General features: G+C 54.0%; 1 protein-coding gene across 1 annotated transcript in view; it reads left to right on the top strand.

The window, feature by feature from the left end:
* LOC103102080 (dedicator of cytokinesis protein 1-like) overlaps positions 1-13,577 on the top strand; it is a 138,445-nt gene that overhangs the window by 96,330 nt on the left and 28,538 nt on the right. Inside the window, exon 23 of the mRNA XM_056815042.1 lies at positions 1,544-1,652. Coding sequence (XP_056671020.1) covers positions 1,544-1,652 — 109 coding nt within the window. The remainder of the gene's footprint in view (positions 1-1,543; positions 1,653-13,577) is intronic.

Raw genomic sequence — 13,577 nt, 5'->3', positions numbered from 1 at the left:
GCATATCAGGGATGTCTCTCCTCTGAAATATATTCTCCTTTTAGTAAAAAGACAAAATTCTGAATTCATTTTTTGACCCCTTTTTTTTTTATTTTTTAGATTTGTTTCCCATTTGAATTAGTTTATTTAGTCTTCCCCTCCACCCACCCTTCCCCCAGCCGATGTGCAATTTCATTGGGTATTACTTGTGTCCTTGATCAGAAACTATTTCCATTGTGTTGGTATTTGCATGAGGGTGATTGTCTACATCCCCAACCACATCCCTTCCATCCATGTATTCAGCAGTTGTTTTCCTTCAGTGTTTTTAATCCCACTGTGTTTCCTCTGAATGTGGATAGTGGTTTTTCTCGTAGATTCAGGGTCACTGAACTGAACAGGGTTACATTCGATTGTACCACTGTGTATCAGTCTCTGTGTACAATGTTCTCCTGGTTCTGCTCCTTTAACTCTGCATCAATTCCTGGAGGTTGTTCCAGTTCACATGGAATCCCTCCAGTTTATTATTCCTTTGAGCACAATAGTATTCCATCCCCAACAGATACCACAATTTGTTCAGCCATTCCCCAATTGATGGGCATCCCCTCATTTTCCAATTTTTTGCCACCACAAAGAGCGCAACTATGAATATTTTTGCACAAGTCTTTTTCCTTATTATCTCTTTGGGGTACAAACCCAGCAGTGCTATGGCTGGATCAAAGGGCAGACAGTCTTTTAGAGCCCTTTGGGCATAATTCCAAATTGCCCTCCAGAATGGTTGGCTCAATTCACAACTCCACCAGCAATGCATTAGTGTCCCTACTTTGCCACATCCCCTCCAACATTCATTACTTTACTTTGCTGTCATGTTGGCCAATCTTCTAGGTGTGAGATGATACCTCCGAGTTTTTTTGATTTGCATTTCTCTAATTATACAAGACTTAGAACACTTTTTCATATGCTTATTAATAGTTTTGATTTCTTTGACTGAAAATTGCCTATTCATGTCCCTTGCCCATTTATCAGTTGGAGAATGGCTTGACTTTTTGTACAACTGGTTTAGATCTCATAAATTTGAGTGATTAGACTTTTGTCATATATATATATCTTTCCATCCATCTTTCTATCTATCTGTCTATCTATATATCTGTCCATTCATATCTCTCACTTTCTCACTCTCTGTCTCCATCCATCCATCTCTCTATCCATTCATCTATCTACCTACCTATCTCTCCATCTGTCTATTTGTCTATCTATCTATCTTTCTGTCTGTCTGTTTCTCTGCTAAGTGGTGTTGGCCCCATTGCCCAGCTGTGGGTGAATATGGGCTTAAGTCCTGGCAGGACTCTCCGGCTCAGTTTCCCATCTGTAAAATGAAGATGATGAATTGCTTCAGGACTTACCTAATGGGTTGTTTATGAGGCTTCAAGGAAATCTTGCAGAAAGCACTTGGCGAACTCCACAAATAGCTGGTGTAGACACCTGTGTGCACGCGTGTCTGTCTGTCCTCTCCTCTCCTGGGTCTTGTGCTGAGGCCGCTCCTGACGCCTCTTCGTTCTCTTTGCAGATTGTATGAAAACAAGGGCGAAGCTGACTTCATGGAGTCCTTACTGCAGTTATTCAAATCCATCAGCGACATGATGGGCAGCACGTCTGATCAAACGGTCCGCATCAAGGTATGCATCGAAGGCAGTGCAGGTAGCCGCCTGGTCCCCGGAGGAGCCCGAGAGGGAGGGGGGAGGGAAGAGCTTCTGATTGCGGGCTGGAGAGAAACCCTAATTATGTACTCAGTGAAGCCTGAAGGCCCCAGAGTCTATTTTGCAAGGAGCATAATCGTGCTCAGTGTTTGTAATGCAAGGCTTTTTTCTCCTCCTAGATGCTTTTAAATACTTTTATTGCATATGTCTCTGCCCTCTGTGCAAGGCGGCAGCAATCTGAATTTACTTGTATTTACCTAATGCAGCCTGATGAGCGCCCCTTTCTGCACTTTCTGATGCTCCTCATCAGTTCCACAGCCCGGGTTCGCCGCCGCCGCCGATCAGCAGCCCAGGCTGTGGCGTTCCCTTCTCTAGGCTCTGTGATGGAGCCGGAAGGTAGCTCAGGCCTTCTTGTGTTGTGCAGGAGGTGGGGATGATGCGTGGGGCCTCTCTCTGCCTCTCCTCCATCCCCGAGGTGCTGTGTGCTCTGTTGGACATCAGATCATGCCAGATCCTTTTAACGGGCTCTTCTTGAGAACCATCGCTAAGCAGACTTCTTGTCTCGTCAGAGCAAACCGTCTCCTGTTTGGAGAGGGTCTGCCTTGTGTTAGAGGGTCAGTCAGAGATTTAGGGCTGGACAGGGCCTCACAGGTCATCTCGTCCAACCCCTCATTTTACAGAGGAGGAAGCCGAGATCGCCGATGACGCATAGTTGGTAAGAGGCAGAGCCTCTCTTTGAACCTACACTCTGAATTCTGGTCCTGGGCTCTGTCCCTGCATGAGTCGATCCTGTGAGAGACGGTTTTCATCTCTCCTCAAATAGCACCCTTCCTGGGTCTTGGGATTTTAAAATCTAGACCTGGACAGGACCTGCCCCCTATTTTTACAGAAGAGGAAACTGAGGCACTCTTTAAAAGGAGGGTGAGGAAACCTGCACTGCTTTCCGGCAGGGGAGTGCGTCTTGGGATATTGGTTTGTCTTGAGGTCAGAAATGAGTCCCGTCTGGTTTCCATGTTTCCCCTGTTGAACCGCCATGGAGTGTGGCACGTGTCATCACCCCCTGGAGAGGGGACGGGACCCCGAGCCTGCCGCGTGATGTGTCCAGGGCGTCCCTTTGATTTTGATTCTCTACGGAGGGCTCTTCTCCATTACACAATTAGCCATGAAATTGGCCGTGTGTTGTCTCTGCGGATTCCCTGAGAGGACTTTCCACCTGATTATCCCAACTCAATGCCATCTCAGCTCAGCTCCCCTTTCTTGTTTCCATTCCACAAACATTTATTTAATGTTCTTTTTAATGTTTAATTTCAGAAAACAACCCTCCAACTATTGTTTTAAAAGTGGTTTTGAGAAGTAATTTCCCAGCCATAAAGCTCTGCCAAGCACTCCTGAACGAAGATTTATTTTTGTTCCGACATGTCGAACGCTTGTTGTGACCAACGGAACAAATATATATCAACGTGAACCAAATCACTTTCCTTTAAAAAACCCTCAGAGGCCTGCAGTTTTCTGACAGCCGCCTTTGATTTTGCCAAGATAATTGTTCATTCTGTGTATTCATTTCCACATTTCAGCAAACATTTTTCTTTTTTTTTAATAAGAATAAATCTGCAGTTTGTCAAAAAACTAAAGTGTTTCGTTAACCGTTCAGGAGGACAGCTGATGGCTTCTTGTTTGGGAAGTGTCGGGGTGGATTCTCTGTCCTGTGTGGAGTGGTCCAGATGACCAGTGAGAGATGGTGCAGAGCTGCTGCGGCCAGGGTCAGCATCCAAAAGGGTCTTGGCAGGCTAGTGTTGGACTGAATATAGAGAGGAAATTCATGGTATAGATCAAGACTTCCTCTTGGGGATCTTCACAAGTGTAAGGCAGATATCGCTATCTAGGGAGGGCCAGCAATTATTCTGAAGAAGATCTGGAGATTCTAGTGGCCCACCAGCTCAGTAGGAATCAGTTATGTGATGGGGTAGCCCCAAAGATAATACAGTGATGGGCTGCATGAAGAAGAGTGAGCACAGCTTCTATAAAGTAAGGCGCTTGGGTGGCTCAGTGGATAGAGCTCCAGACCTAGAGACAGGATGTCAGAGGTTCAAATGTGGCCTCAGACACTTCCCAGCTGTGTGACCCAGGGCAAGTCACTTAACCCCTATTGCCCTATTTCTTACTGCTCTTCAGCTTTGGAACCAGTACACAGGATTGATTCTAAGAAGCCAAGTCAGGGCTTTTTATTTTAAAGGAGTGTCAGTAAAAGCAGCCAGTTTAGTCTCAACATTAGGAAAACCCCCCTAATATTCTACTCCTTAGAGGTGTTCAGAGAGGACGGGGCGCCCCCTTCCTGCGGCTCCCCCTCTCCAGCCGCTTTCTAGCTGAGCTTGGCCGGCCAGCCCTTGGGAATGTTCCGGCGTGGATGCCTTCTGGGTGCGGATTCGAAGGAGGCCGCTGAGCTCTCTCGTGATGCCCCAAGTCTGGAATTCTGTGAGAAGGCCCCGTGTGGGGTGGATCCTGTACCACTAGATCGACATTTTAGCAAGAGGAGCGCCCGTGTCAGGATAGAGGAGGTTGCAGGAAGCGGCGGCCTCCGGGGAAGTTGGAGGTTTCTAAATATATTTTGCCATCATTAAATTGAGCTCAGCTTTGACTCACGTCTGCCTTCTTCCCTGCGTGTCAAGTCACTGATGGAAGCCGTGGGAGACCTTTCTTGGGGAGGCGTTTTATTCTGGGGCGCAGCCAGCTTGGGCGACACACAGACGCCGGCGCTCTGCCCTTGAAGCGCCGCTTCTCTGGCTGCCGGCTCTGTCGAGCGCCACATGCCTGAAGCGCCTGGAAATGGTCTCCAGCCGGAGCATCCCCTTTGTGAGCATTTGTGCCAAACCGAATGGACATCTGAGGCTGCCTAGGGGCGAGATCGCGGGGCCCAGATCCCTTCCTTCTGCAGTGGGGGAGCCGAGACCTGGAGAGGGGCAGGGGTTTGGCCAAGACCACCCCCCCCCCCCCGGAAAATCGCCAGCAGAGGACCTTTTAGAAATGGGGCAGGGGGAGGGGTCCTAACTCCAAATCTGCAGGAGGAAGAATGGGCAGGAAGTCCTGAATGCTCCTCTTTGAGGTGTTTATCGCCCTACCACTGGCGCACAGTAGGTGCTTGATAAGTGTGGACTGATTGCTCCATCGCTTGATTGATGATGAGGAAATGGAAAAAAAGGCATCCTGAGCCCAGGGGATGCTTTGGTAGGCCTGTGACTTCGTCCCAATGACATTTCTTCAGGCAGGTTCCTCGATACGTTCTTCATTGGACCCTTTGCTTCCTCTCTGCAGCTGCCATCTCCATTTGGCTGAGTTCAGCTCCCTGTTCCCCAGGACTTCCCTCCTCTTCACCGAGCGCGGTCCTCGGCACTGTGAAATAAAGACAAAGTGGGAATTACTCCTGTCGGGCCTTCTTTAGTTTGTCTCATTCCAGGAGAGGCTGGCAGAATAGCAAGCTTGGGCCTGGGACTTCTTGGACTTGGGGAGCTTCCAGTTGAGCAATCTGCTTTCAGCAGTGCAGGTTTGACTTCTCTGAAACTTGGTCTTCAGGGATGCCCAAATGGTCTCACAGGGCACAGAGTACCCACTTTGGAGTCAAAAAGACCTGAGTTCAAGTCTGTCCTCAGACACTCTCTGTATGACCCTGGGAAAGTCACTTCACCTCTGTCAGCATTGGCCTCCCATGTGGAAAATGTGAGTTCAAATCCAGCCTCAGACACTTACTGGCTGGGTAACCCTAAGCAAGTCACCTAGCCCCTTTGGCCTCATTTTCCTCATCTGTACAAAGATCTGGAGAAAGAAATGTCTAACCACTCCTTATCTTTGCCAAGAAAACCCCAAGTGGTCATGGATAGCTGGATGCGACTGAATCATGACAAAAAGGGATGAATGCCTGGAACTGCCCCCAAATGTTCATCATCCGTGTTATCTCATGTGATTGTTGGCATGAGTTCCCATGAGCCACTGAGAAGTTTCACCCACTTCTGGAGAGAGGACTATGGCTGGCCCAGATTGACTTGGGGAAACGCGGATGCCAAGGAGCCAGCCCTGGCAATAGTGGGTGCTTTATGAGGTGACAAGGCAGGTGCCCCTTCTGGAATTCAGCACCAGCATTTCTCTGTGACATGGGGAGCAGGGAGCAGGTGCTGTGCCCGGCAAAGTCCTCTCAGGGCCCCGGGCTCGAGTTTCCTCCCGTTCTTCCCTTTCAGGTACCTCAATGACTCTTGAGAGGCTGCCAGGCCAGAAGCCTGTTCCCTGGGGCTGGGATCAGACCCAAGCCTGATCTGAAATCCCACCACTTCTCCCTGGCACCTGGCTGACCTCGGGCCCATCTTTGTCCCTCAAAGGTGGCCGTCCAATGAGGTGAACTCCCAGGGCCCTTCTGGCTGCCACATTTGTCCCAGAGGCTGATAATGGGCCCTCCCTCTCCTCTGGTCACTCAGGCAGTGTCCAGGAGGCAGGGAAAGGGCTGGTCATTTATGGCCTGTGTCCCTGTGGGCCTGTGCAGAGTGTCCGGAACCCAGCTGGTGCTTGATCAGGCCTGGCTGGATTGAATTGGAATTGGAAGAAAAGACTAAGAAGACAATTCTGTTCCTGTTTCTAGAGGAGGGTGCGGCAGTTTGAGGGGAGCGTCTGGTCATTCTCGTGGTGGACATCACGGAGATGAGGAGGCCTCGTCCTCTTCAGAAGAGCAGAGGCTTGTGGTATCTGATGGTGACAGAATACTATTGTGCTGAAAGGAATGATGAACTGGAGGGATTCCATGTGAACTGGAACAACCTCTAGGAACTGATGCAGAGTGAAAGGAGCAGAACCAGGAGAACATTGTACACAGAGATGGATACATTGTAGCACAATCTAATGTAACTGACTTCTCCATTAGTGGCAATGTGATGACCCTGAACAACTCGGAGGGATCTATGAGAAAAAACACAATTCACATTCAGAGGAAATGCTGTGGGAGTAAAAACACCGAAGAAAAACAACTGCTTGATTACATGGGTTGAGGGGATATGACTGGGGATGTAGGCTCTAAATGAACATCCTAATGCAAACACCAACAACATGGAAATGGGTTCTGATCAAGGACACATGTAATACCCAGTGGAATTGTGTGTCAGCTACGGGAAGAGTGGGTGGAGGGGAAGGAGGGAAATAATGTGAGTATTGGAACCAAGGAATAATGTTCTAAATTGACAAAATAAACTTATTCAAATGGAAAAAAAGAAGAAGAGTGGAGGTTGCCGGGCAGGGAGTTCTCCACTCCAACATCTCCAGCACCTCCGAGACCGTGACTGGTTTCCTTCTGGAGCCGTGGACTTGTTCATGGCACCGTTTACTTGTCACTACTTTGTCCCGAGCCCTGGGCTGGAACAGACACGGGACAGTGTTTCCTGGAGGAGGGAGACTACGCATGACTCCCGCAACAGTGTGAGAAGCTGCTCCAGAAAATGACTGCTGAGCCAATCCTGAATCGTGCTTCTGGCCCTTCTTCCTGGCGAGCTTGGTGCGTGGCTCCCCTCTGGCTCAGCCTGCCCTTCCAGCAGGTCCAAGGCCGGGCTCCACCATGCCCGTCATGGCCTGAGCCTCCTCTTTCTCCACCTTGTGTCATCTTCGGCTCTGTACGCGGGGTGTACCCTCCCGCTAGGCTCAGAACCCCCCTCCCCTCAGGGATGAGGAAATGCACCATTTTTGTATGCTGAGTCTGTGGACGTGCCTTGGATGTAGTAGGGGCTCCCCTGGCCTTGCTGGGATAGGAGAGGTCAGTTTTTGCGATGGGACCCTCGGGAGTGGTCAGTCGTCCTTTCCCTGGGGACCAGGCCTGGGTATTCCTGAGCCTTTTAGCCAAAGCACTTTGTAAGCAGTCCTGAGAGCAGAAGCCATTTGGGGGATCCTTCTCAAAGGCCTCTCCCCTCCCCTCCCCTCCCCTCTCCTCCCCTCCAGGCTGTGTCCTCCCCATCTTTCCTGCTCTCCGCCCTCCCTTCCCTTCTCCTTCCTCTTGTATTCCTCCTTCCCCATGGGTCTGCCGCCTGCCCCGGGGCCCCACTGCCATCTCAGAAGCCCTGCTGGCCTGGAAGTCCTGGACACCTCTGGATGCCAGCTGGGAATGGGCTCCCCCACTGCGGCCTCCCCCAGGCTCTTCCTTCCTGGGCTGCTCGGGCCACTCTGACCTTTGGGTCGCAGAGAGCTCTTTGGATTTCCTCTGTGTCATGAGCTTGGCTCTCCCCTTTCCCGCCATCTTGGAACCTGCTCCATTGGATGGGGAGTGGAACTGCCACACTCCCTCGCCTGGGACGGGGCTCCAGCACCCCAGAGGAGCATGAGCCTTCTGCTTGGTGTGGTCAGACGGCCTGGGGGAGGGACAAAAGGCCTCGGAATCGAGGTCTGGCTGGTTCCAAGGAAGCGTCTTTGCCTCCCTGCCTGCGTAGCTTTGATGGAATGATTGACAGCGAGAGACGCTCGTCTGGGTGCGCACATTTCTCTGGATGTCTCAGTAGATGATTAAGCCCGACGAGCGTTCCTGCTGTCTGATTAGCTCAACCTCTCACATGAGTAATTAGTTCTTGGGAAATGTCATTGGACGGAATTTCAGGAAAGATGCAGTGGCAGACGTGGGACGCCCTTCTCTGGCCTCATATCCTCGGAGCTCGGGGAGGCGAGTGTGCCGGGGCTGTCCAGGTGGTGGGTCCTTCGGGGACCGCCACCCACTCAAGATCGATGCCATTTGGACTGTGAGGCCTAAAGGAAAAGGTTGGACTAAATGTCTAAAAATGTGGTTGCCAAAATTATTGCTCACGTCAGAACGATGATTTTGCAGTTTATTTACAAAATAGAGGGAAAGATTTCGGTAGAGGACAGAGAAGGAGGGTAGAAGGAGAGCTCTAACTAATGAGCTAGGCTATTGCCCAGGCCCTGGCTTACTCCTGCGGGGCTCCAAAACGCCAGCCTGAGGGCCTAGGGGTCAATTAGGCAAGGCTGGGCTCCAGCCAGGCAGCCTCCTCCTCCAAGATGGGGGAGGGGGCCTCTGTGGCTACTAGTCCTTCCAGGATCCGGGAAAGGATCCTAAGGGAAAAGCCAAGAGCCATCTGTACGAGGTCCCAGTCCGGAGCTCCCTCAAGGTCAAGCTCGAAGGCGAAAGAGCTGCTCACAGGAAGTTTCTCCCACTTTTAAAGCCCCTCCTTTCGTCACTTCCTGTGCCTTCCTTCCACTTTACGTGGCCCAGCTGCAGCTATAGCTTTGCTTAGGACTGCCCAGGGGCGGGCAGTTGATTCTGTAACACGTGGGTCACAACCCTCCCCACACTTAAGCACAAGTGGGGTGTATGTGCTTCTGGTGATTGAGGGGAGTTAATCCCACCTTCACAGGACTTACCAGAGCTGTCTGGTCACCTGGATTTGGAAAATGACTTGGTTAGACCCAGATTGTCCAGGTTTGTAACCTCGGAGTCGTCTTCTCTTTCCTGTCTGCCCCATCTCATTTCCTGCCCTGTCTGGTGACTTCCCCTCCGTCCTCCATCCCTTCCCCATGGCTGCAGCCTCAAGTCTCTTCCCGCTCCAGTCCATCCTTCACACAGCTGCCGAAGGGTCCATCTTCAGGAAAAGGCCTGATGGGTCCCTCACCTACTCCAGAACCTTCGGAGGCTCCCTGTGGTCTCCATTAAAACCTTCCCTCTCGAGTTCCAGTCTCTTTCTGTCCCGATTTCACAGCCCTTCTCCCCCGTCTTGGCTTCGTCACATCAGCCAAATCAACCTACTATTTCTTGGTCCTTGACGGCGCCATCTCCTGCCTCCAGCCATTTAGACAGCCTTTCAGGCAAGCCGTCAGCGAGTCTTCATGAGGAGCTGCCTTGTTGCTCTTGTGCCCAGCACGTGGCCTGTGAATACAGCAGTAAAATCTCGCTTATGCTCCGATGGGGAGACGAGGGCATCCGTAAGGGCATCAGCGGAAAGCCTTTGGGCAGCGCCGTGGAATCCGGAGTCAAGACACCCCAGGAGGTCAGCAGATCCCAGAAGGCCTCCTGCAGGAAATGGTGTCTCTGCCGCATTTTTTTTTAAACCCTCACCTTCTGTCCTGGAGTCAATACTGTGTATTGGCTCCAAGGCAGAAGAGTGGTAAGAGCTAGGCAATGGGGGTCAAGGGACTTGCCCAGGGTCACTCAGCTGGGAAGTGGCTGAGGCCAGATTTGAACCTAGGACCTCCCATCTCTAGGCCTGGCTCTCCATCCACTGAGCTACCCCGTTGCCCCCATCTGCCACATTTTTAAAGAAGAGACAGCCTAGGGGATGGGGAATGGCAGCAAGATGGCCACAGCTCGGGCTTGCAGAGGGAAGAACCAGGAGGAGGCCGGCCCGGTTGGTCCCAGACGGCAGGAGAGGGAGTGACAGCCCTTGAGCTGGAAGGAGAGCTGGGCCTGGTGGTCGGAACTAGCAGAGGACGTCATGTTGGATCCCAGAGGCAGGAGAAGGATGCATGTTTGAGCTGTGGCGTGGGGGGCCAGATCTGAGCCGTGGCTGTGTGGGGGATGGCCTGGAGGCAGTCGGAAGCCTCGTGTCAGGGAGAGTTGCTCCTTGGGCGCCTCTTGGAACCCTCGTCTCCTCTCGAGGCTCAGCGCTTCCTCGGGCGTCTCTTGAACCCTCGTCTCCTCTCGAGGCTCAGCGCTTCCTCGGGCGCCTCTTGGAACCCTCGTCTCCTCTCGAGGCTCAGCGCTTCCTCGGGCTCCTCTTGGAACCCTCGTCTCCTCTTGAGGCTCAGCGCTCCCTCGGGCGCCTCTTGGAACCCTCGTCTCCTCGAGGCTCAGCGCTTCCTCCGGCGCCTCTTGGAACCCTCGTCTCCTCTCGAGGCTCAGCGCTTCCTCGGGCGCCTCTTGGAACCCTCGTCTCCTCTCGAGGCTCAGCGCTTCCTCGGGCGCCTCTTGGAACCCTCGTCTCCGCTCGAGGCTCAGCGCTTCCTCGGGCGCCTCTTGGAACCCTCGTCTCCGCTCGAGGCTCAGCGCTTCCTCGGGCGTCTCTTGGAACCCTCGTCTCCTCTCGAGGCTCAGCGCTTCCTCGGGCGCCTCTTGGAACCCTCGTCTCCGCTCGAGGCTCAGCGCTTCCTCGGGCGTCTCTTGGAACCCTCGTCTCCTCTTGAGGCTCAGCGCTTCCTCGGGTGCCTCTTGGAACTCTCGTCTCCTCTCGAGGCTCAGCGCTTCCTCGGGCGCCTCTTGGAACCCTCGTCTCCGCTCGAGGCTCAGCGCTTCCTCCGGCGCCTCTTGGAACCCTCGTCTCCGCTCGAGGCTCAGCGCTTCCTCGGGCGCCTCTTGGAACCCTCGTCTCCGCTCGAGGCTCAGCGCTTCCTCGGGCGTCTCTTGGAACCCTCGTCTCCTCTCGAGGCTCAGCGCTTCCTCGGGCGCCTCTTGGAACCCTCGTCTCCGCTCGAGGCTCAGCGCTTCCTCGGGCGTCTCTTGGAACCCTCGTCTCCTCTTGAGGCTCAGCGCTTCCTCGGGTGCCTCTTGGAACTCTCGTCTCCTCTCGAGGCTCAGCGCTTCCTCGGGCGCCTCTTGGAACCCTCGTCTCCGCTCGAGGCTCAGCGCTTCCTCCGGCGCCTCTTGGAACCCTCGTCTCCGCTCGAGGCTCAGCGCTTCCTCGGGCGCCTCTTGGAACCCTCGTCTCCTCTCGAGGCTCAGCGCTTCCTCCGGCGCCTCTTGGAACCCTCGTCTCCTCTCGAGGCTCAGCGCTCCCTCGGGCGCCTCTTGGAACCCTCGTCTCCTCTCGAGGCTCAGCGCTTCCTCGGGCGCCTCTTGGAACCCTCGTCTCCTCTCGAGGCTCAGCGCTTCCTCGGGCGCCTCTTGGAACCCTCGTCTCCGCTCGAGGCTCAGCGCTTCCTCGGGCGTCTCTTGGAACCCTCGTCTCCTCTCGAGGCTCAGCGCTTCCTCGGGCGCCTCTTGGAACTCTCGTCTCCTCTCGAGGCTCAGCGCTTCCTCGGGCGCCTCTTGGAACCCTCGTCTCCTCTCGAGGCTCAGCGCTCCCTCGGGCGCCTCTTGGAACCCTCGTCTCCTCTCGAGGCTCAGCGCTTCCTCGGGCGCCTCTTGGAACCCTCGTCTCCTCTCGAGGCTCAGTGCTTCCTCGGGCGCCTCTTGGAACCCTCGTCTCCTCTCGAGGCTCAGCGCTTCCTCGGGCGCCTCTTGGAACCCTCGTCTCCGAGGACTTTATTTGCATTGATCCAAGTGATCTCGGTCACCGCTTCTCCCAGAGGGGAGTGCCGTCAGGTTGGGGTTGCTCTGCCCCAGGCAGTGCCTCCTGTCCTGGGCGCCCCCAGTGCTGGGCTGAAGCTGTAGGACGAGGGTCACAGGATCAGCGCCTCAGAGGGCAGGGCCCTGGGCGGCCCTGGAATTCGATCCCACCCTTTCTAGCGGAGGACGCTGAGCTTCAGAGAGGCGAGCCGTTAGCCGTTGGACCCCAGGCCTTCGGGACTCCCGCTCCGCCTGCTCCGGAGGTGGGATGTCCAGAGGGAGCCGGGCTTGAGACCTGGCCTCCGAAGGGAGTGGGCAGGTGTGCTCGGGCCTTGGGCCGCCCTGCGTCCCCTCTCGAGGGAGAGCAGCCTGCCCAGCAGCCCGAGACCCCTCCCCGCGGGCTCCTTTTCTGCCTCGTGCAGGCGGGGGCCTCATCTTTCTCCACCTCGCTGCCTCCTCTGTAAAACGGGGAGGCTGGGCACGATGGCCCGGCCTCCTTCCACCCCAGTCTGCGATCCCGGGCGGTAAGCTTTTCCCCTTTCCCTCGTCCGGGAGGAAGGGCCAGCATAAGAGGTCTGGACAGAGAGCCGAGGTCCAGGAGGGACCCCGGCGGCATCCAGGACTCCGGGGGGACGTTTCGTGCCCGGTAGGGTTGGCGTTTGGAGGATTCGCTCCTGTTCTCTTAGGCGACGTGTAGCCTCGAGAGCTCTGAGAACGTGTGTCTGCTGAGAAAGGCGGGACGTGGCCTCGGAGCGCCGTTCCCTGTTCTGTGTCGCTCCGTCCACTCATCCCCCCCAAAGCGCTGCTTGTAGCCCAGACACCGGCCCTGAGCGCCGTGCCCGGCTCGCCCCCTTACAAAGCGCCTTTTCTCACCTTTTTCTCGGGCTGCGGCGTTTCTTAGGGCCAGGAGAGGGGAGGAAAAGGGGGCAAGACCAGGAGTTCACTTGTCGGCCTCGGCGTTGAGCTCATCCTCTCGGCAGAGGCAGGTCTGGTCGTCTTTGGAGGATCAGAAGTCAGACATGGGAGCGGAGGACACCCCAGACCCAGCGAGGAAGGGCAGCTCCAAGGCTCTGCCAGCATCCTAGTGGAAGCAGGCTCCGTTCTAGTGTAAGGAATCGACTCGAGGGCTCCCGAGTGAGGCTTTCGCCCCGCATCCTCTCCACTTCCCTGTGGCTGGTGACGGATTATGTCCCCGACATCGGAGATACTTTGTTTCTGCAATCCCTATGACATCACCCTTCGTAAATACTGCTTTCTGAAAGCTAATTAAAGATGACTGACTAACCTAATTACTAAAACAAACATAATTCCCTGGGAATTATGGGAGATTCGAGTTGGCCAAAGACATCCTCCAGCCCCTTAGGGATGCCCTTGGGGGAGATGCAGGAGACTGTCTAGGAATGATGGTGACTAGAGAAGACTCGGGACCTCCTCCCCATCTCTGTCTCCATGTGTTTGCATATGCTGAGAATTCAATGAGTTCTTTAAAATTTCATCTCCTGGAGTTTTTCATTAGTTTTTGGATTAGTATCACGGGACTCCTTTTTTAATATTTATATTACTTAATAAAAAAACGTTTTCAACTTAAGAAAACCATTGATTTAAAGGAATGAAAGTTTTTGTGGCCTTCCCTGGCTGCAGGTCTGGGCATGGGCCCGCGAGGCCTGTCGGAAGGGCGC

The sequence above is a fragment of the Monodelphis domestica genome, chromosome 1 (genome assembly GCF_027887165.1).
Source record: "Monodelphis domestica isolate mMonDom1 chromosome 1, mMonDom1.pri, whole genome shotgun sequence".
Lineage (NCBI taxonomy): Eukaryota > Metazoa > Chordata > Mammalia > Didelphimorphia > Didelphidae > Monodelphis > Monodelphis domestica.
This window is presented reverse-complemented; position numbering and strand designations above follow the sequence as displayed.